Source organism: Vombatus ursinus, unplaced genomic scaffold (genome assembly GCF_900497805.2).
Source record: "Vombatus ursinus unplaced genomic scaffold, bare-nosed wombat genome assembly UNPS02006874.1, whole genome shotgun sequence".
Classification (NCBI taxonomy): domain Eukaryota; kingdom Metazoa; phylum Chordata; class Mammalia; order Diprotodontia; family Vombatidae; genus Vombatus; species Vombatus ursinus.
The window spans coordinates 9,132,267-9,155,091 of record NW_020946652.1 but is presented as its reverse complement, the minus strand read 5'-3'; the positions used below and the strand labels follow the sequence as shown (position 1 = coordinate 9,155,091).

The following is a 22,825-nucleotide window of genomic DNA, read 5'->3' as shown; positions in this document are numbered from 1 at the left end:
AGATTCACTTTGCCCTTTCCAGTGCAGCCCCATAAGGCAGGGGCCTGGGCTGGGGAATGCAATTCAGGGCAAAGCTGCCGCCTGGGCCAGGGCCCTCCTAATGAACCAGGACCTTGTGCGTGCCAATACTTCGCTCCAGTGTGGAGCCCCTGCTGAGCCAGGTCAAGAAGACTGGACAGAGATGAAGTCCCCTCCACCCCTCCACCGCTCGTCCAGAGCTCTGCCGAGATGCGCGCTGATCCCCAGGGGAGACGGGCCTGGCCAGGAGTGACCTACAGAAAAGAAGCATGTCTGGTGGTCAGCCCAGCAGTCAAAAGGGACTGCGGCTGAGGAGGGCACCCTGCAGGTGGTCAGCAGTAAGCACTTAATTAATAAAGGTTTGTTGACTGACTGCTGCTCATGGACATCTGTGGTCCAGGCTGAGAAGAGTTTGGCCAGAGCATGGTCTGCTCCCTGGCTAACAGAGGTAGACATGAGACAGAAGCGGCGCTGTGCTCACCAGACCAAGGCTAAAGCGAGCTGGGCCATCCCAACCATCCGCAGCTGCTTCCCCAGTATGGAGGCGCTGTCCCAGCTCCAGACCCAAGAAATGCCCAAGGAAAGAGCTGGGACGTAGGCTGGGGCAGGGAGCCAGCCGGCATCAGTCAGGCGCTAGTCAGGCACCAACCAGGCATCAGCCAGGTGCTGGCCAGGTGCCAGCCGGGCATCAGTCAGGCCTGTGAGGGAGGCAGGGGCCAAGGCCAGGAGGAATGGAGCTGGGGAACAGATCAGCACAGGGGCTTTGGCCCCTGAGACCCTCCAGGCACAAACCAGGTGGGCACATAAATGAGTGAAAGAAGACAAAGGTGAGCCTGGATCCATCCAGAAGCAGCTCTGGCAGCCTGCGAGGGGCAGCGGGGCTCGAGAAGGGCTTCCCCGGCGGAGTCAGACACCAACGGTCACAGTGAAGGTGTGCGCTGGACAGGAAGTGGCTCGGGCAGGCAGGTCCTAGCTCATCTTCCAGACAGAGACAGGAGAGGCTCCCTGGAGATGGCTGGCAAGCCCAGGGTGCCCTCCCACCCTCCCACTGGCCTCTTTCAAACCTTCCCTCTGTCCTAAAATAGCTCCCTCACTGACCACCTGACATGGGCGAGCATTCACGACGATGGTAGTGCTGAGCTTGGCAGGTCAGGGGAGGATGGGGAGGGGGATCGGGACTAGGGCACCCAAAGGGCCATCCCCAAAATGGGTGGACTGGAGGTCAGAGACCATCCGTCGTAATCACTGGTAGAGAATGGGTTGAGATCCCGGAGTTGATCAAGTCACATGCCCTCATTTGACAGGTGAGGGAACTGAGGCCCCTCAAGGCAAGAGACTTGCCTGTGGTCACACCGTGACAGAGCCGGGGCTAGACCCCGAGGCTGCTCACTGTAGTCCAGTGGGGTCAGGGTGGAGGGAGCCCACAGAAGGACATTGGACGGGACTCAGGGCGGAAGAGTCCTGAGCTGTTCATTCAGGGAACCTAACGTGACCCTAAGCCCCCCTGGAGAGGGCAGCAGATGAGCGTGGATGGGGACAGCACCGTCAGCACCAGCCCCTAGCGGGAGATGTTGACAAAGACGGCCACCTACCATTAAGAGAAGGCTCCATGGTACCAGCAGCAGCCACTTTGCAAACAGTGTTTGGGGGCTCTGCAGGCCAAGACCTTGCCATGGGAAGAGCGAGGGCTGCCACCAGCAGTGATAGCATCTCCTAAGACTTCCCTGGGGCGGGGGGGACTGGAGCCCTGCTGGCCATCAGAAAGCATGACGGACCCAGGCATATGGTTCTTCCCTCCCCCCATCACCTCAGCACTCCACCAGGGGACGCAGGTCCCCCTGTGGACACGTATCGAGAGCCTTGGCCCCCGGCCACAGGCCTTTCCCATGCCTGCACAACCTGTCGGGGAAAGTCCCAAAACCTATACAGACGATAATGAATACCCCAATCCTGGGGAGATGAGGCCAGCTCTTGGACCACAGCTGGGGCTGCTGTCATCAGGCCTGCCCATCTCCCCCTCCCCCAGCAGCTGGTTAGTCTCCAGGGACTAAGGAGGGAGCACTGGTCACCTGCTGCGCCCCTCATTCTGTTCCCAGGGCTACCACTGCCTCAAGCCACAAGCAGTGCCCGGGCGGCTTCACACCCTCACAAACACACTCCAGAGCGCCCACGCTTGCAAGGTTTGGGTCACAGCTTCCCCAGGGGCCATTTCTGGACAGACACAGGGCGGGGAACAAAGAAGAAAAACTCCTTGTGTTTGGGAGAAGGCAGACTGACCCCTGACCCCCCCCCCCCTCCTCCTCCGCCTCCTCCAGGCAGGCCTCCCACTCAAGAAGGCAGCCCCAGACTTTAGGGCACCGACTCGAACTTGTGCGGGCCACCCCGGGCCCAGCCCACTGCGGGGAGGGGCCGCTCATGGTCTTTGTCCGACTCGGGCTGGCTCTGGGCTCGCTCGGGCTTCGGGGCGACCACTGGCGGCTCGGGCTGCTGGACGGACATCGTCCTACGCAAATGGTTCCTCTTTCGCAGGAACTCAGGCTGAGAGTGGAGGCCAAAGCTGCCTTTGCGTAAGATCACTCGCGAGTTGTTCTTCTTGGGCCGGGCCCGGTGGCTGGACTCCAGCAAGGCCAGGTGAGCCGCATATCCCTCACTGAGAAACTGAGGCAACAAGGGGAGGTTCAGAAGGGACCGTGCGACCTCCTCCCCAGGAGCCCTTGTCTGGGACTAGCTGCCCCCACCTCACACCCGCTAGTACCTGGCACTGACGCTGGTACTTCTTGGTGGGGCGGCCCACAATGAAGATCTGGGAGGGGGGCAGACCCAGAGCGCTGTAGACAGAGATGTCTTTCATGGAGCCGTAAGCAGCGCTGACCTTGATGAAACACTGAAAAGCAGGTAGAACCCCCAGGAGGGAGACTGAGACCAGTGGAGCCCAGTAGGCTGCTGGCACATGCCAGGGACTCCCCGAGCTGCCAGTCAGACTAGGGAGCCCCCGCCCCCCAACTCTCAGCAGTCTCCCTGCTTCATTACCAAATCACTGAGTGCTTGTTGATAAGACACTAGAAATGTCCCCGGCCATGCTGTGCCCAAAGATTCAAGATAATGCCTTCTTCCCCCCGATGCCTAATATGGGCTGCACCCCAGAACTTAGGTAATGTCTCCCCATTGACTGAAGAGATCTGGCTCGGTCTAGCCCCACAGCAGCCTGGTCCCCTTGTTCCCTCAGCTCCATAAGGCCTCTCCCTCGGCCTCCCCCATTGGTCATGACTGGATAAGACTCAGGGCAGGGAAGGTAAGAAGAGTTCCACTCTGAATGGAGGGCCAAGGGGTGATCTCTATGACCCTGAGGGATGAGTCTGTGGCCTTCTTGGTCTAAGGCAGCTGAAGGTTCAGCCACCATCTCATCCTCAGAATCTGGACCCTGGACCCAGGCCCCCAGGCACACTGCTCAGTCAGCCAATCTTTAGGGTACCAATTCAATTTTGGGTGAGCTGCCATAGATCCAGCCACTGGTGGCAGGTGTAGGCTGTGGTCAGGTTGGCTCTGGGCTCACTGAGGTGACACCCCCCAGAAAGCAGGTCTGGGCATGGGACACATCTGCCAAGCTGTGATATTTGCTGTTCCCCACACGACATACATCTTCTACTTCAGGGCCTTTGCAAAGGCCATCTCCCCTAGTATCCTTTCCCTCCTCAGTGCCCCTTCTGGAGTTCCCAGCTCCCTTCAAGGCTCTGAGCTATTGACACCTCCTTCAGGAAGCCCATGACACGGCTGGGTATGTTATACTGTCCAGTCCTGCCCTGTCCTGCCCTTTCCTGTCCAACCCTGCACCCACCTCCTGTACGAGGTTCCGGAGGAAGATGGCCTTCTGCCTCAGGGGGTCATGCACCAACCCATCAGAGAAGAAAATCATGCCTTGGGGAAAGTTGTGCTGGGCCAGCCAGGACACCACCCGCTGCTTCTGCAGGTCTGGCCGCCCAGTGATGTAGAGGATCAAATAGCCCAGGTCCTGCCAGTGCCTGCAGGTGCAGGATATAAAATACACCCACACAAATCATCAGCATCTCTGTGTGTGATCAACAAAGTCCAGGAGTGAGACATACAATGAGAAATTCCACTTAAAATAACTGCAGACGATACAAAATCCATGAGTCTACCTGTCAAGACAAACCCAGGAACCAAATGGACACAATCACGAAACACTTCGCACACAAAGACAGAGCCAAATAACTGGAGAAATAATGATTCCTCATGGATAAGGATAAACCAAGAAATAAAAATGACAATATTAATGAAATCAATTGACTTATTCAGGGCCATTCCCATCAAACGACCAAAGAATTACTTTATAGAGCTAGAGAAAATAGTAACAAAATTCATCTGAAAGAACAAAAAGTCAAGGATATCAAGGGAAATCAAGGAGGGAAAATGTGAAGGAAGGTGGCCTAGCCGGACCAGATCTCAAACCATATTACAAAGTGGTCATCATCAACACAATCTGGTACTGCCTAAGAGACAGAGGGGTGGATCAGTGGAGTGGATTAGGTATACAATGCACAGTAGTAAATGACTACTGTAACTTAGTGTCTGAGAAAACCAAAGATCCAAGCTCTGGGGACAAGAACTCAACATTTGACAAAAATTGCTGGGAAAAGTAGAAAGCAGTTTGACAGAAGCTAGACACAGACCAATACCTCACACTATATACCAAGATAAGGTCAAAATACCTACATGACTGAGACATAAAAAGTGATACTATAAACAAATTAGGGGAGCATGGAATAGGTTACCTGTAAGATCTATGGATAAGGGAAGAATTTATGACCAAACAAGAGATAGAGAGGTTCATAGGAGGTAAAATGGATCATTTTAATGACATGAAATGAAAAAGTTTTTACACAAACAAAACCAATACAGCCAAAATTAGAAGAAAAGTAGGAAACTGGGGGAAAATTTTCACAGCAAGTTCCTCTGATAAGTCTCATTTCTTGAATATGTAGAGAACTGAGTCAAATTTACAAAAATAAGAGCCATTTCCTAGTTGAGAAATGGTCAAAGAATATGAACAGACAATCTTCAGAAGAAGAACTCAAAGCTACCTATAAATCATACAAAAAAAGTTCTAAATCACTAATAATTAAACAAATGCAAATTTTAACAACTTTGAGGTACCATATCATACCTATCAGATTGGCCAAGACGACAGAAAAGGAAAATGACAAATGCTAAAGAGTATGTGGAAAAATCGGGACACTGATGCACTGTTGGTAGAATTGTGAGCTGGTCCAACCACTCTGGAGAGCAATTTGGAACTGTTCCCAAAGATATCAAAGAAAACGGAAAAGGATCTATATATACAAAAATATTTATAGCAGCTTTTTTGTGGTGGCAAATAATTGGAAACTGAAGACATGCCCATACATTGAGGAATGGCTGAATAAGTTGTGGTATATGATTGGGATGGAATACTACTGTGCTATAAGAAATGATGAGCAGGATGCTTTCAGAAAAACCTGGAAAGACTTACATGAACTGATGCAAAATGAAGAACTAGAACATTTTGCACAGTAATAGCAACACTGTATTATGATCGACTGTGAAAGACTTTGCTATTCTCAGCAATACAATGATCCAAGACAATTCCAAAGAACCCATGATAAAAAATGCTCTCCATCCCCAGAGGAATATCTGATGGACTCAGAGTGCAGATGGAGGCATTTGTTCCCACTTTATTTTTCTTGTTTGTCTTTGTTTTTACAACATGGCTAATGTGGAAATACATATAATGAGCATTATATTTCTTGCCTTCTCAATAGATGGGGAAAAGTGAGAGGGAGGAAGAGAATTTGGAACTGAAAATAAAAATGAAAAAGTAACCTACCCCCTCACTTTTCTAGTCTCTGTACAGTGTCCATCTCCTTCCTCCCCACTCCCCCCCACACAAGCACTCTTCAGCCCCACGCCTCTGGCCTCTTGGCTGTTCCACCAGCCAGACCCTCCATCTCTCAGTTCCAGGCTGGGCATTCTCTCCGGCCATCCCCCAGGCCTGGAATGCTCTCCCTCCTCAGCTCTGCCCACTGACCTCTCCAACTTCCTTTAAGTCCCAACAACAATCTCACCTTCTCCAGGAAGCCTCTCCTGATCCCCTTTAATGACAATGCCTTCCCCCATTAACTATCTCCTGGCTATCTTGACTATAGTTAATTTGTACATAATTCTTTGCTTGTTGTCTTCCCCATTAGATGGTAAGCTCTTTGAGGGAGAGACTGTCTTTGCCTTTCTTTGTATCCCCAGCAGTTGGCACAGTGCTTAGCGCATAGTGGGTGCTTAATAAATGCTTGCTGACTGACTGACGGGGAACATGTGCTTGATGCACCAAGCTCTTTCTCATTTGTTATCCACACAGCATCCCAGGCAGGGGTTGTTCTCCCTATTTGACAAATGAGGAAACTGAGGCCCAGAAAGGTGAAGGACATAAGCAGGACTGGAACCCAGGTCCCCAGATTCCCAGGTGGGCTAAACAAGAGAAGTACAGGAAGGAAAGGGCAAAGTAGAACCCAGTTTCACTGCTGGCTTGTTCTGCAGGTGGGCCTTTGCCCAAACACTCTCCCCCAGGGCCTACGACATGGGGGCTGGGGGAGGGGTAACTGTTTCTCACCGAACAACGTCCACAGCTCCTGCCCTGACCTTGGGGTCGCTGCCCATGATGGAGACGCTGGCTGCAAACGAGCCGTCAATGCTGAACACGACACATTCCATGCCCCGGGGGAGCACGGTTAAGTAGCTCATGGCCGTGGTCTGGTCACCCCTGCAAAAGCACAAGGGGGCCTGGCCTGAAGTGGCTCCAGGACCCTCTGCCCTTCCCCAGAGGGCTGGTTTGGGACATAGCTTAGAGGCCCCTCCTTTCCATTTTGGCTGCTGACAGCTGGTCCCTGTCAAAGTCACCTCACCCAGGACCTCCTGGGAAAGTGGGTGCGAGGTCAGCTTCTTCTAAACTCTCTGCAGCTTGCGGGGGGGGGGTTGGAATGAGTGCACTGAGTGGAGAATGAGATGGAACAGGACAGCCGGGCCTGGGGAAGCAGGGGAAGGAAGCCCTGTAGGAAGAGAACCACCTTACCTGACCACCATCTTAATGGGATAGACCCCGACCCCAAGCCGCTTAGGTCTGGGCACACTGTAAGTGATGCGTCCACTACTGTTGGTAATCTCTGTGTCCAAGAACAGCCAGCGCCCTGACGATGGCTCTGCCATGACGAAAATGTCCACCTGTGGGGCAGATGAGCTGCAAAGGTCCTGCCAGCTAAGCTTCCCCAAGGGGACCTGGGGACTCAAGCTCTGTCCCCACGGGCCCCAGGACTGCCCTATCATAGGAAGCCTCTGGGGGGTGCTGAGTCCCCCAAAGGGGCCAGGACCCAAGCTTTGTCCCCATGGGTCCCAGGTCTTGGTCAGGTTCCCTGTGGTTTGTATAAGGCACTGGCCTGTGTAACCCCCATGGAAGGGAGAAGAGCCCGGGGGAGTCAGCTGGCCTGACCAGGCCTCCCTGGGCCTAGGCCTGAGAAGCCTGGAGAGGCAGTAGCTCCTGACACAGGCAGAGACCAGGCACCCTGAAGCCTTTGGCACTGAAGATACTGACAGCAAATGCCTGTGGGCCTGGCCCTGGTCTGCAGCTCTGCTGACAGGGTCTGGCAGCCCACTGCCTGTGGGGCATGGTCACCATCTCTGGCCAGACCCTCAGTAGGGAAGGTCCTGACTTGGAGGAGTAAGCCCAGACAGGGATACAAATGTGGGTCTGGGAATTATTCCCAGCCCTGTACAAATATAGGGTGCAGACAGGAACTCCCAATAAGGATTCCATCTCTGCTCTATGCCAAGATGGGTCCAAGACAGACAGTGGGAAGAAAGAGAAGTGCCTACATAGAAGCATCCAGGGTCTCCTTCTACCCTCATCCAAGCTATCTGGGCAGCACAAACTGGGTCCAGTGGGGCAGACAGGGCCAGGGCCCAGAACTCCATACCTTTTCTCCTGTGAGGGCCACCATGTCAAGAGGCCCATACATGAACCGTCCCACCAAGACCTGTGGGCCATCTTCTGCAGCAATCACGTCATTGGCACGATGATTGGCCGTTACATTCTGGAAGGACAGGGATATTGGCTCAGCCTATCCAAGTACAATGTGGCCAGCTTTACGTCCAAGGAATGTTACTAAGGATGGTATAAAGCCAACATGTCTATCCTGAAGTTTCCATTGGAGGACACCTCTTGGGATCTGGAGCTTCTAGGCTGGCCCAACTTGCTCCCCGATGTCTTCTTCCCCCCAGGCATCTAACCCTCACCTCCCTCCCCCCATACTTTCTGGTTCTGGAATAGTAGATTTCATATCATTTCTACTGAAAAGTGGGTGTCATTCAACTGCCCTATGACTCTACCCTCCATCACTCCATCTCCCCAAACCAACCCCCCATATCTCCCCATAAGCATTATTGTCTCCCCCCAATTAGATTGTAAGCTCCTTGAAGGCAGGGAATACTTTTGCTTTTGCCTGTTTAGTGACAGCACTTAACTCAGGGCTTGGCACACAGTAGGTGCTTAATAAATGTTGTTTCATTTGTTCACCTATTCTATCAGGTGCTCTAAGGTGTGTTTCCACAGGCTAACAAAAGAAACCCTTGCAGCCTTCACAGGGATCATGCAGCCTTGGCCCAAAAGCCCACACAGCCAGGTAAGGTGCCAATGCCCATGAGTCCCCTTTCCTTCAGCCAGCATTCTACCCACAAGCTCTCTTCTGCCACACATCTTGGAGGGAACAGGTATTGGTGACCCCAGCTTAGGGGAGGTGCAGTGTGCAAATTTAGGGATAGGGTTAAGGGGGTAGAACCTGACAGTCCTGTTGGCCCACTTATGGAGGGAGATGGGAGCAGGGGGCTTTACAAGCCATATTGTAGGTCTCAGGAGCACCCGCTCCCCTGACTCCACAGCCCCCAAGTAAGGTCTCAGGTCTGAGGAATAGCATGAGATATGAGGTTCCTGCATGTCAGACATGTAGTAGAAACCCCAAGGAGGGGGAATCGGGCTACCCATCCCCTTCAAAGTGCTGGTCAGCCCTCGGGAAGTGTCTGGATTTCTGGGAAGAGGAGCACCTAGGGGCATCATTGACCAGGTATACCTGAGGCTGCAGAGGTGGCTGGCCTGGAGAATGTGTGCATCACTGCTCAGGGGAGCGCACCAACAAGGTAGAGCCCACTCCCCAGGGCTGAGACAGTGCCTGCCTGCTAAGGCAGCTGAGGCCCCCACCGAGCACCTTCTTTCCTTCTGTTCCTCCAGCCCCCTGCCCCTCTCCCCCTCTGACCGAGGAAGTCCTCCCTACCCACAAGGCCAAAGCTCCCACTGCTCTCTGCCTTCTCTGAAGTCCTTCAGCACTTAGCCCAGGGCCTAGCATGTAGCAGGCTCCTCATCAATGTTAGCTGGCTGGCTTCAGCACCTGAGCACGGAGTCTAACCCTTTATTATCTGCCATCACACCGTTCTCTAATAATGCACATCTCTTCCCAGCCCACTCTGCGAGGTCCTTCAGGACAGTGCCCACATCTGCTGCTCCTTCCCCTGTCCCTGAGTGGGGGTGGAAGGACACAAGAGACATTCAGAAGGACCCATGCGTCTCTGGGAGGAGCCAGGGTCCCAAGGGTGAGGGCTCACTCCCACTCTCCAGCCTAGCCAGACCCTGAGGGAAACACCAGCCTATTCCTGAAGTGCCTACTTTCCTGCGGCCTGGGGCATTTCCATCAGGAGGCCTGGCCAGGTCCTCAGGGCAGGTAGGGCCGGGTGCAGCCGCAGACCCCTCTCCCTCCCGGGGCGCCCATCCTCACCTACCCTCAGCTTGACCTGGGTCCGCTTGCGCAGCCATTTTTCTCTGGGGTTGGATGGGCTCAGTGTGGAGGGGTCACATCCATCACTCTCCTTGACAGTCCGGCTGTCATAGCGCATCACCTACAGTGACACAGCAGACACCCGTGCACATGCGCACAAGCATACACACACACACACACACACACACACACACACACACACACACACACATTGGTGCCTCCTGTTCTCCCTCCCCCCCCCCCCGCCGAGATAGAGAGAGGAGGCACCGAATAGTGAGAAAGCTTTGCCAGTAGGGATCAGGGGGAGTTACCTTAGAGCCAAGAAAGGAAACATGGACCCATGGGAGGCATCTCGGGGGCCACACAGAAAAAATGAAGATGGTGGGAGGCAGGGGGAAGGGAATGACAAGACTGTCTTAGGAGCAAAGAGGAAATGCTGGCAGGGCGGTTACCCTGGGGCCACACAGAGAAACACACTGAGACCACAGGGTCAGAGACTGAACTAGTCAATCCAGCTACAAGCACTTAGTAAGCACCTACTGTTTGCTGGGAGTAAAGGAAAGACAAGGCAACAATCCCTCCAGGCATTCTGAAGGGGAGGGGGAGACCACAAGGACAGTTACATAGACCTACAAAGTAAAGAAAAGAAATACAAAGTAGGCAGAAATGTGTGGTGGGGTGGGAGGGGTAACTGAGAGCTGGGAGGCCTCTGGTACAGCCTCCTCATTTTACCGAGAAGGAAACTGAGGAAGCCTAGGAAGGCAGGTGACTTGCCTAAGGTCTGACAGGTAGTAAGAAGCAGATTCAGGATTTGAATCCAGGGCTCATTGTACCATGTTTCCCTCACAAGCCCTCTGAGACCAGGGTTTTCCTAAAGCACATGTCTGACTACGTCATCTCCCAGTCTGCCACCTGCAGTGGTTCCCTAATGCACCAACCTCTGTTTGGCTTTCAAAGTCCGTATAACCCAACCCCCTCCCCCACCTCACCCTCAGAGGCCCAGTGACACTGGCCCCCCCTCCCCCACCTCACCCTCAGAGGCCCAGTGACACTGGCCCCCCCACCCTCAGTGACTCAGTGACACTGGCCCCCCTCCCCCACCTCACCCTCAGAGGCCCAGTGACACTGGCCCCCCTCCCCCACTTCACCCTCAATGACTCAGTGACACTGGCCCCCCTCCCCCACCCCACCTTCAGTGACCCAGTGACACTGGCCTCCTCTCCCCCACCCCACTCTCAATGACCCAGGGCCTCCACTTCTGGACTCCACAAATCTTCTCGGACTGTCCCCCATGCCTAGAACTCTCATCTGTCTTCTGACTTCCTTGAAGTCACAGCTAAAATCCCAATCTTCTCCAAGACTTTCCCAGCCCTGCCCCACCTCCAATGCTCATAGCACCCCCATCAGCTGTCATTTACCATCTTGTTTGTACATTTACCTGTTTTTTCCCACTCCCCCTTAGACTGTGAGGGAGCACCTCCCCTTTCTTTCTGTCCTCAGAGCTTGGCACAGTGCCTGGCACATGTTAGGGACTTAATAAATACCTGTTGACCAACTGACCACCAACCAACCTGCCACCTGGGGCTTCCTCTCAGGATCTGGCCCTGCAGATTGCCAGGCCTCCCCATGGCCTGACCAGAGGCAGTGACCAGGCCAGGATGGAAGCCCCAAGCCCTGTGTTCCAAGGCACCAGAAGCTCATGCAGTGACCGAAGAGGGGTAGGCTCCTGTGGGTCCTGGAATAAGGATCTCAGCAATAATGAAGGTGGGCATTTCTATGTGCTTTAAGCCTTGCCAAGCACCATATCTATGTTAATTCATTTGATCCTCATAACAGCCCTGGGAAGTTGGGGCTATTACCAGCTCCATTGGACAGACGAACAAACTGAGGCCAGAGAGAGAAGTGATCTGCCCAGGCTCAGACAGTGTCTCCGGCAGAATTTGAACTCAGATCTTCCTGAGAGATCCTCTCTCTCAGTACCACTCAGCTGAACCTCATGCTGAGAGGTCCCCAGAATGTCTGCTGTTCCCTTTGGACATAGACAAAGCTGGCCAGATGTAGAGTCAGGGGAAGTGTGGGAGGAAGGGCACCAGGAAGGTCCCATCTCTCCCTTTTCCCCCACCCTGCAAAGGCAAGAGAAAGCACTGTCTCTAGAAGGCCCCAGTGAGCCCCATTGTTCTGTCTGTATCCTGAAGGCTGAGCACATGGACTAGTGCTTGGGGCCCCTCATGAACATTCGGCGAACAGAAGTAAAGAATCTCACGAGCAAATCCCAGTATCTCTTGGAGTCTCAGTTTCCACATCTGTAAAGCAGAGGCTGACCAGATCCCTCTCAGATTAGGGCCCAGGCTCTGGTGATCTTTGAGAATGACCCAGTGTCAGATTTCCTGTGAGTGGTTCTCTCTGTTCTCATCCTCAAGGGGAAGGAGCCCCAAGGGAAAGGGGGAGAAGGGTCTGGACAATTGGGAAGTGTCTTCGAGTCTTCCTGTGCTAAAGGGAGCTAGAAAGTGACCACAAACATGAAGGCTTCTGTGACAGCCTAAGAGATGATCAACATGGGAGGTCCCCAGTCATTGTCTCCAGCCTTTTCCTCAACGAGAAAAGTGTCCCGGGTCTGAGGTATCTGAGCTGGAAGATGGGCACGGAGGCCTCTGGGCCTCAGCAGGCAGAAGGCCAGGATCTCCCACGTGGAGAGGCGGGTCTTACATAGGGTCTCTCACTTAGTGAGGGGAGGGGAGTATCTCACACAGCCCCAGGCAGGAGGCAGCATCTCTCACAAAGTGTACAATGCTCTGTGCTGCTCCACAATCAGCGGAGTGGAGGCAAACCCTCGGGTGAGACTTTGGTCATTTTTACATAAAAAGGAGAAAATCCAACGTGATTCTTTCCCAGAATGAGGAGTCCTTGGGGCTTGGGGCTGGTTTTCCTCCTGAGCTCATTCCCTTTAATGTCAGGCACTCCTAAGGGAGCTCGCCAAGCAGCAAGTGGAGAGACTAACGAGCCGAATCTGAGGCCAGGCTGGGAGATCCGCTTTCCACGCAGGCCCTTTGGAAGGACACTCTGATTCTGCCCAATTGTCTGGGCAGGGCAGACACCGTCCCCAAAGTCCATCCTCTGAGCACAGACAGAAGGGCCCAGGTCACGGCAGAAGCCCAAATATTTCTTTTCACAGCTGCTGGAGACCAGACCTTCCTGCTCTCCAGACTTCCCATCATTGTTGGCGGCTTCTCTGAGGTCACTCCAACCCTGCAATCCTGAGGATACTGGCCCCCTCCATCTCCTTCCTCCTTATCTGGGCTCTAGTCTGAGTTTTGTCACCCCAACCCTGGTACCACACAACGAACCAAGACTTGTCTTCATTGAATATTGCTTGGTAAGGTAATGGAATTCCTCAGTTCAGAAAACCCTCATAACTTCCCAATTCCTGCACCATCCCACCAAAACTCCTCTCTGTTAAGGAGATGCTCACCACTTTCAGAGAAACAGAGAAGTGGAAATAAGCATAGTGCCGTCTTACATATGTGTGTATGAGTGTATATGTGTACATCTGCACATGTTTATAGAATATCCACATGTGTATGCACGTATGTATATATACATATATCTAATACATACATATATGTGCTTACTTGTAGCCTTCGGGGGGGGGGATAAAGTAGAAAGTGCACAGCAGGGAACAAAAGAAAACCAACAGAGAAGCACAGAAAAGCTGGGCAGCTTTGCAAACAGTGTGGAGTATTTATTATATGGGCTTTCTCAAAATTGAAATTTGCTGCTTTATACTGAATCCTCTCTTATGGTCTACTGTGTACATGGCAATGTTTTTTTCTTTTCTTATTTTGTATTCAAGTTTAAAATAAACTTAGAAACTTACAAAAAAAATAAAATTCCTCTCTGGCTTTCAAGGCCTGGAGTCAGGAAGGCCTGAGTTCAAATGCGCCTTCAGACACTTCCTAGCTGTGTGATCCTGGCCAAGTGACTTAACCCTTGTTTACCTCAGTTTACTCACCTGCAAAATGGGGAGAATAAAAGCACCTCCCTCCCAGGAGGAGGCATTGTGAGGATCCAATGTGATAATGTTTGTAAAGTGCCTAGCACAAGTGCCTGGCACAAAATGGTGCTATATAAATGTGAGCTATCATCATCATTACAACTTAAATAGAAGGAAAAAAAACCTGTGGCTTCCCTAGCCTTGAGAGGCAGCAGGGAAAACCCACTGGCCTGGGAGGCAGGAGAGCCTGAGCATGTCCCTCCCTTCCCTGGGCTTCCTCAGTTTCCTCACCTCCTGCTCTAACCCTTCTTTATCTTGGCTAATTCCAGATCAGGGGAATCAGTGGAACAATTCCTTAGGGTACCCAAGGGCCCAGCAGCAGTACCACCTCCTGCCAAAGACCCTAGCCCTCAAACCAGGATGCCTCTGCCCTGAGGCTGAGACTCCCTGCTCAGAGCTGAGGTCCTGGAGGGAGCCCCTAGGGACAGGCCAGCCACTGCAGGTAGAAAGACTTGGATGAGAATTCTTTTCACATGGCAGCCCCCAACACACTGTGAGTCACAGAAAAGGATGCTCAGAAGTCTCTGCCTCGCCCAGTCAGCACACAAGCAGTTCAGACTCAGAGATGAAAGGAGGCCCCCAAGGAACAGAGATGAGCACCTGGGGGGCCGCCCCCCCGTGGCCTGGCACTGGGGTGAAGATGAGGACAGAAAGCCCTCTGCCAGCCCGTGCTGACTCCAGGTCTGTGCTCAGAGGGCCCCAGAGGGCTGGCTGGTGATGGACAGACAGAACAGACAGATGGACATACAGAGTACCCCTCCCAGATGTCAAGCTCAAGGATGCTCCAAAGGGTGGCCAAGGCTGGGCAGCCAGCCCTCCGCAGCCCCTCTCTTATTAACCTAGGGAAGCAGCCAGCAGCCAGTACCTGTCTCAAGATGAAGGCCACCACGTCTGTGGACTCCCAGTAGCTGGCATGAAAGAGGTGGGGAAGGGCCACGGTAGGGAAGGCCGTGAGCACATCGGGACAGTAGAGTTCATAGTCTAGCCGCTTGGTTCCCCACCATTTGGAGGTAACTGCAGAAACAGAGGAGGGCACAGTGTCTACACTGGCATCGGACCATGCTGGGGGCTTTGTCCAAAGCTTCCCTGTCCCCTGTGTGACAGGCTACGCTCCCATCCAACTGAGGCCCGTGTCAAAGCTAGGAACACAACCAGGAGCCAGGACAAGGAAGTTCTCACTGTAGCCTGGGGAGGGGAGCACAGCCTAGGTCCTGGGAGCTCAGGCTCTGGCACGTGCTAGGTAGGCCTGTGGATGGGCCCACAGCAAATGGGTGAAGGTCCTGAGGGCTCACCCCTGAAGACTGTGTGCTAGGATGGAGGGGATTTACGGGTGTGCGTGCAGAGGAAGAGTGCCACAAAGTCTCAGGGCCTAGAAGAACTGAGGCATTGTTCTAGTGAGGACCCCCACCTTCGTATCCCTCACTCCTGAGGGGCATAGTCTAGGCAGCCATAGCTGTCTGCCCCACTGCTCCATCACCTGGGTGCTCATAGCCCAGATCGGAGGAGAGCTTCCCAGGATTGGGCATCAGGTTGTGCCTTTGCAGCCAATCTGCCTGGACTGGCCCAGCCAGCCACAACTGCCCACGCGACAGCTGCTAGTCTGCAGACCTGAGTGTGCTGGGCTTCCTCCATTTCCTCAAAGGTCTGAATTACAGCTCCTCTTTTCTACCTTCAGAGGAACACAGACAGAAGGCTAGAGAGGAGAGGCTCCTCTGGGGCCCAGCACCAGGGCCAGGTCCTGAGCTTCCCTGATTCACTGTGTACCAAACAGAAGGAGGGTCAGGGAGGGGAGGCTCCTCTAGGACCTGCCCTGGGGCCTAGCACCAAGGCTATGGGACAGCTCCTGAGCCCCCCTTACTCTCTGTGTGCCAGACAGGAGGGCCAAAGAGGAGAGGCTCCTCTAGTGGGCCCTAACACAGGGGCTGGGGGACAGTTCCCAAGCCCCTCTTACTCACTGTGAGCCATGCTGGCCAACGGCAGACTCTCACTGGATCCTGAGCTGTCACTGTTGGAGCTGTCCACACTGAACCTCCTTCCTGACCTCTGGTGCCGAGGAGGCAGGAGGGCCAGGGCTGGGGCATCCGGGGAAGATGGGCTGTCAGCCGGGCAGCCTTCCAGGAACAGGGAGCTGTGGGCCTGCAGAGTGTCCTCTAGACAGGAAAGGGAAACCTAGTGAGAGTGTGGCCCTCCTCTCCCACCTAGGCATCCTATCTCCAGAGCAGCTGGCGACCTCATCTTCCCTGCTTCCCCCCACAGAACCATAAACTCAGTTACTTTATCCTGCCTGAGGATCATAGGAGTCAATTCAACTCAGTTCAATTCCATAAGCATCTATTAAGCACCAGGTACTAGAGATGTAGAGCCCCAAATGAGATGATCTTTGCCCTCAGGGAGCTGACATGCTACAGGGGAACAACATGCCTAAATCAATAGAACAAGGCAGCCAGGGCTTCCAGGAAGCCAGAGGAGATTCTAGCCTTTAGCCTTTAGCCTTTAGCCACCTAGAGAGCAGAGCTGGTCCAGCCCATCCAAACCAGGCACGGAGGATGGAGTTAATGGTAGGAAAGACTCCACCAACCGTGAGGGACAAGGAAGCCCACTCCTGACTCGAGGGAGCAGGAACAGGGACAGCTCTTGGGAGGCCTGGGGGCTACCAGTACATTTAAAGGAGTCAGGTAAGGAAGACCTGGCACGTCATCTTTCAAGACAAATTCCAAAAGGGAACAGACAGCCCTCAAAGTGAGGTAATGGGTTCCCTATCCCTGGAAGTATTGAAGTAGAGTCTGGGGGTATTGTGGAATGAACCACTGAGGACAGACTGAACTAGCTGCTCTCAGAGATTCTGTGAATCTCTATGTGGTGTCAAAGAAAGAACGTGAGTGGAGAAGGTTTAGACACATGTGGGTCTAGCCTTCAGACCCTCTGGTGTGATAATAACATGTTCTCCCAATTCTCTCTTGGGGTATCTACCCCAGAGGTGCTGTGTGTCCTTCTGGCCAAGCTGGCCACTGCCCAGGAGTAGGGACACCAGCCCCCACTGAGAGAATGGAGATGGTGCTGGGTGGCTATGGTCAGTCCATTCTGCTTTCCTGAGAGTACGTCAGCTGAAGGTGTGTCTGTGCCAAAGCCCCGGGATGGTAGGCATCTTGATCACCTAGCCTGGGCCTCCTCCCCATGCCAGCTCGTGGCCCCACATTAATAAAATGCCCAGGACATTGGGGGAAAAGACTGGTACCTAGGAGTAGAGACTGCCCATCACCCAGCGGGAACCTCTGGTAGCGTGGCACACTGACTGGGGGCAGCAAGTGAAAATTCTTCTCCAGCAGAGGCTCCAGCCTTGAGGCCGAAGGGTCAGCTGCATGGAAGAAGCTATAGACTTGGCTGCAGGCAGGCCGGACCTGAAAGCCTATAGGGAGTAACAGATGACACATGACTCCCTCCAGAAGGGTAGAGGGTGCCCTCAGCCATGCATGCCCTTCCTCCCTCTGCTCGGGAAGACCTAGCAGGGCCCTTCAAGGGGGAGAGGGGGGAAGGAATGAAGGGAAGAAGGAAGGGAGGGAGAGAGGGAGGGAGGAAGGAAGGAAGGAAGGAAGGAAGGAAGGAAGGAAGGAAGGAAGGAAGGAAGGAAAGAAGGGAGGGAGGGAGGGAGAGAGGGGGAAGGGAGGCCACCCTGGGCTGAAGGGTCTTGAACCCCACGTCAGATGAGAGCATGTCAAAAGAACATGATGTGGAGAAGAGAGGGCTCTGGGGAGTACGATGGCCACCTTCAAGTTCCTGCATGGCTCTAGGACACAAGGGGGCTTAGCTTTGTTCCACTTGGCCCCAGAGGGTAGGACCGAGAGGAATTGGGGTAGCTGTAGGAAAGCCTAGTTAGGAAAAGCTTCCCAAAGACGAGAGTTGACCCTAAGTAGAATGGGTGACTCTAGAAGGGAGTGAGCTCCACATCCCTAAAAAGGGATCAAGGTAGGGATTCTTGTGCAGGCTCCCCTGAGGGACACCTCACCTGCCGTGGTGCCATGGAAGGCCTGGCTATCACCCTCTGCTGAGCAGTCACAGGCCCCACTCACCATCCAGCCCGGGCAAGACCGTTCTCCTCATGGCCAGCACCAAGCCCAACGGGGAGCCAAAGAGGAAAAAATCCGAGACGTCAAAGTCAAATCGGCTCAGGTTGGCTTCTGAGAGCTGGGGGGCCCCAGCTGGTGTGGGCTCGGCACTGTCCTTCAGAACACTGGAGTGGATGCTGAGCCAAAGGAAAGAAGCTAAGGGTCAGGGAGAAGCTTATGCAAGAAGGTCCCCATCCCAGGATTCGGGGCAGCTGCCTTGGCCCCACTGGGTCTGCCGCTAAGCAGCATCAGGCAGAACTGGCCAATCCCAGCATTGCCCAGGAAGTCGCAGAGTGAAGTGGGCCAGCTGCACACCCGGCCGCTGCCTGCTCAGAGGCACAACTGCTGCCACAGGGCTTGGAACTTCCCCACAGAGAAGGCTGTCCCAGAGTGGCCGGGGCAGTACTCTCCCTCACCAGAGGGCTTTGGGCCTCAGTTGGATGACCACTGGCCTGGTGTGCTGCAGAGGGGATTCCTGGTCCAGTAGGAGTTCAGGTCAGGCCTGAACCAGAGGCCTCTGAGCCCTCCTAGTCCTGAGACCCTGTGAGTCACACCTCTACCCCAGGCCTGTGTGACCACTAGGGCTCAGCTGGCAGGAGCTGGCAGGAGCAGAGACCTCACCTGGACAAGAAGGTGTGGTGCTGACTGATGGCATCACAGTCGTACGTAGATGAGTCACTCTGTTTCCGAGGCAGAGACATCTTGGGCTCCTCATCCTCCAAGGTCCCCGAGATATCAATGTTGCTTTTACTGAGGCGTGTGGTGTCACTGAGGCTACAGTCTTCCTCAGACAAGATTGGGTTGTCCTTTGAACAGAGCAAGAGACAATAAAGCTGCCCCCAGAGGATGGAGTGGCCCTGAGAATGCCCCTAGTGCCTGCAACCTTTTCTCCCTTCTCTTCTCCTCCTGTGGGGCCTGTCAGGGCAGCCACCCCGAAATGTCCACACTGAGGGAGCTCAGCCTCCCTGAACTGTTTGCTTTTAAAGAGAAGAACCTCGAAGGGAGGATCACTAATGGTGGGATTTGGAGCCCTGAGGAGGGAATGAGTTGGAGGCAGAGAGGCTCCTTTCGGCATCCCTTCCTTCCCAGAGGGTGGGACAGCCCCTCCCCGAACCAGGGCTTCCACTCTGAGACAATGGCTCTGGATGGGAGGCACCATGGTCATCCTGGGTAGTGTCCTAGAGAGGCTGGTGTCCCTAGAACTTCTGCATTGAAAGTGTCTCTGACATCATTCTACTCTAGCATTTCTCAGACTTTTTGATCTCAGGACCATGTGGGTTCCATCTACCACTATTTACCATATTAAAAATTAAAACATCTTAATATTATTATGAAAATAGTTTTGACCTCACAGGCCCCCTGAAAGGGTCTTAGGGACCCTAGGGGTCCCTGGATCCCACTTGGAGAACCACTGTTCTAGACCCATCTCTCTCCAGTGCAGAAGCCCCTTCCATGACAACCCTAACAAGTGGGCATCCAGGTTTTGGCTAACCACCTTCGGTGATGCTAAGGGTCAGACTGTTCCACTCAGGAACAGCTCAGATATGACTTCTAAGAGTCCAAATGTGCTTCTCTGTAATGCCCACCCATTAATTAGTACTAGTTCTGTTCTCTGGTGGTATCCAGAAAATCTATTACCACCTTTACCTCACAGTGCTAGAGATATTTAAAGGGCACTGCCATGTTGTAGGAGTGTTTTATAGTCCACCCAGCCAGAAGAAAGAAAGGGAGATGTGTTCTGGAAACACCCTGGAAGCATGATATGGTGGTGGGAAGGAGATGGGGGTGCAGGAGACTTCAGCCATCTGGACATCTCTTACTGCTGAGAGCAGAACTGCTAAGACATTCTGGGCTTCCCTTAATGTTCATTTCCTTCTTGAAAAGGAGGAGGCAAAGAGGGGATACATGATTCTGATCTCATTTAGATTGACAAGGAGGAACAAACAGGCTGATGGGGCATACGTGGTGAGAATGAATTGGAGGCAAGCAGCCTCTCCATCGTAGGTGAGGGAGGCTAGACCCAGTCTAAGCTGTGCCCAGGATCTGAGGAGAATGGGTTTCCAGGAGTTCCCAGAATGGGCAGGGAGGATCTCACAGTCTAAAATGCTGAAGAGAAAGTCACTCCAGAGACCAAGAGAAGATCCCAGGAACAAAACTCTGAAGACAAAAAGTACAGAGAGAAGCTTCCCGAAGAAGCCTGTGTAGCTTGTGGTCACCAAGCAGCCAACTTATATTACAGACAATAGAAAGAAAGAGAGGACACACTCAGAAGATGGGATAAGAGAGGCAGGTATGCCAGGCTCCCAAGGAACTGAGACCAAGGAATTTCTAGAAAGCTATGTTGGGGGAGGCTGAGAAAGGAGGGTTTTGTTGTGAAAGGTGGCATTGAGCAGTGGGTAAAGTACCAGCTTCAGAGCCAGGAAACCCGGGGTCATCTAGCCTTGGAGGCACACTGGCTGTGGGGCACCAGACAAGCCCATGAGGCCCTCAGTGCTATCTTTGGGCAGCGCTCCAAGACTCTGAGATCCAGAGCAGGTGCTGATCTGAGCTGGTCGGGGGGTTTCTCTGGGCCATCACACATCACAGACTCAGACAGAGAGACAGAGAGAGACAGAGAGAGAGAGAGGGAGGGAGAGGGAGAGAGAGAGAAAGAGAGAGAGACAGAGAGAGACAGAGAGACAGAGACTGAGACGGAGAGAAGGGATAAGCAGCAGGCTAAGGTAGGGCTAGAGCCTCTGCTCAGGTGGACAGGACAATGATAAGTGATTATAGAAAGACTATCAGATTCCACAGCTCTTTTTCTTCTGCTTTCTCTACCAAGGAGCAGGAGCTTTGGCCAGAAAAGACAGAGAAAATATCACCGATGGGGAAATAAAAAATTAATTGCTTGGGTGTTGTCCTTGGTGCTTGAAGAGGACCCAAATGACATCACTGTGTCAGGGCCAAGGTACAGTGTGTTTGACTGGTTGATCAGGCCAGTCAGAGCCTGGGAAGCTTCTCCACAGGTAGGGCACAAATAGTCATTTGGACATTTGGAGTAGAGATGGCTCTACTGTTCAACAGGGTCAGAATCCACAAAACACCCATAGGCCAGAAGGGGGGCGCAAACAGAAGATGATAACATGTAATGGGGATGATGGAAAATTTCACACTTGGGGTCAAGAAATCATCTTCCCACACATAAGATGAGGGGGTTTTCAGTGGTCCTTGGTGGGGGGGGGGGGGGAGATCAAGAGCATTGGCCAACTGCTGTAAGCTCATCAGAAGATAACAGGGAGGCCCACCAGCTGAGAGGGTGAGATTGCAGGCTGTGTGAAGACGGAAGAAAGGAAACAAGCATCGATTTAGCTCCTACTGTGCACCAGGCACTGTGCAAAGGGCTTTACAAATAAAGTCCCATGGATCCTGAGAACAACAACCCTGGGAGGGATGTGCTGTTATTACCCGCATGTGATAGTTGAGGAAACAAGGCAGACAGAGATTAAGCATGATCACCCAGCTAACGAAGATCTGAAACTGGATTTGAACTCAGGTCTTCCTGCCTCCAGGCCCAGAGCTCTGTGATCTCTGATGCCCCCTAGCGATGTGTCATCCTTGACTCCTATCTCTGGTCTAAGCACTGTGGCCTCTCCACTAGAACGTCCAGGCCCAGGGAGGTAATGGTCCCGCGAGGCTCTGCGCTGATCAGGACCCATCCAGAGGACTGTGTTCACTGCTAGGTGTCCCATCATGGAGAAGGTGCTGAGAAGCTGGAGAGCACCAAAGGACACAGCCAGAATGGCTTTGCAATGGAGCCATAAGAGAATGGGCAGAAAGAAGGGGGGTCTTTAGCCTGGAGGAGAAGACTTAAGGAAAGCAGTAGGGTGCCCCCAAATGTTTGGAGGGCTGTCCTGTGGAGGAGGGGGCAGCCTGGCTCCTCTTGGCCCCAGGAGCAGCCACAGGGGAAGTGGCAGTGAAGCCCACTAAGGCTGGAGGTCAAGACTCACTGGCCCTAAGAGAGCACATGGAATTAGGGTTCAGGCCTCACTTGGGCCCCTGGGGCTGTGTCCCCTCCACACTGGGGCTTTTCTCAACTGAAAGCTCCCAAGTTTTCCAACAGGTCTGCAGATGACTTTGTTTCTGGACTTCTTCCTCCCCTCAACCCACTCAGGTCTGTCAATGTTCTTGTTGAAGGGTGGGGCCCAGGGCAGGAAGGAGGACGCTGGGTCAAGCTGCCTCTGGCACACTCTAGACTGTCCGTCTCTAGTTCCCGACTCAGGACTTAAATTAATTCAGCCCAAGCTTGTACCACGAAGCCAGGAGCCTGGGTCACCAGTCTCAGTGACTCCCGAGGCGCACGGCCGCTCCTGCTCGAGCCCACCCATCCTATTTCCTGGTGGCCCTCCCCAAAGGCCCTCCCTCATACCTGCCCCATCCCTGCGGCCCCTGCCCAGCTCGGACCTACCTGGGTGCTGCTGACACTGCCTTTTCTGCTATTGCTGCTCAGACTGTCGCCTGCAGGGCTGGCACTGTAACAGATGGCATCAAAGCCCAGGATGCCCCCCACACAGTCACCGATGAGACACACCTGGAAGAAAAGCAGAATCAGAGGTGCATCAGGGGCCCGACTCTGGCCTGGTGTCCCCCCTGGGGAGTGGCACACACCAGGAGGTAGGAAGCAAGACCCAGTTACCCACGTCACCCCAGGCCTCCACAGATTCAAACACAGCTTCCTGGACATCCAGGCCGAGGGCTGAAGGTGGCCTGAAACCATTCAGTCAGAGGCTTTTTCGAGCAGGGATCTTTGACAG

The 22,825-nt window shown here is 53.5% G+C and overlaps 1 protein-coding gene across 1 annotated transcript in view; it reads right to left on the bottom strand.

Moving 5' to 3' along the window:
• Positions 1-2,367: 2,367 nt before the first annotated feature.
• Positions 2,368-22,825, bottom strand: part of PITPNM3 (PITPNM family member 3) — a 96,886-nt gene continuing 76,428 nt past the window's right edge. Inside the window, exons 7-19 of the mRNA XM_027848705.1 lie at positions 22,480-22,602; positions 18,657-18,841; positions 18,000-18,172; positions 17,168-17,338; positions 15,888-16,082; positions 14,798-14,946; positions 9,886-10,002; positions 8,034-8,150; positions 7,136-7,284; positions 6,677-6,826; positions 3,854-4,037; positions 2,774-2,902; positions 2,368-2,676 (exon numbers count right to left, since the gene is read on the bottom strand). Of these exons, the coding sequence (XP_027704506.1) occupies positions 2,368-2,676; positions 2,774-2,902; positions 3,854-4,037; positions 6,677-6,826; positions 7,136-7,284; positions 8,034-8,150; positions 9,886-10,002; positions 14,798-14,946; positions 15,888-16,082; positions 17,168-17,338; positions 18,000-18,172; positions 18,657-18,841; positions 22,480-22,602 (2,151 nt within the window). The remainder of the gene's footprint in view (positions 2,677-2,773; positions 2,903-3,853; positions 4,038-6,676; positions 6,827-7,135; positions 7,285-8,033; positions 8,151-9,885; positions 10,003-14,797; positions 14,947-15,887; positions 16,083-17,167; positions 17,339-17,999; positions 18,173-18,656; positions 18,842-22,479; positions 22,603-22,825) is intronic.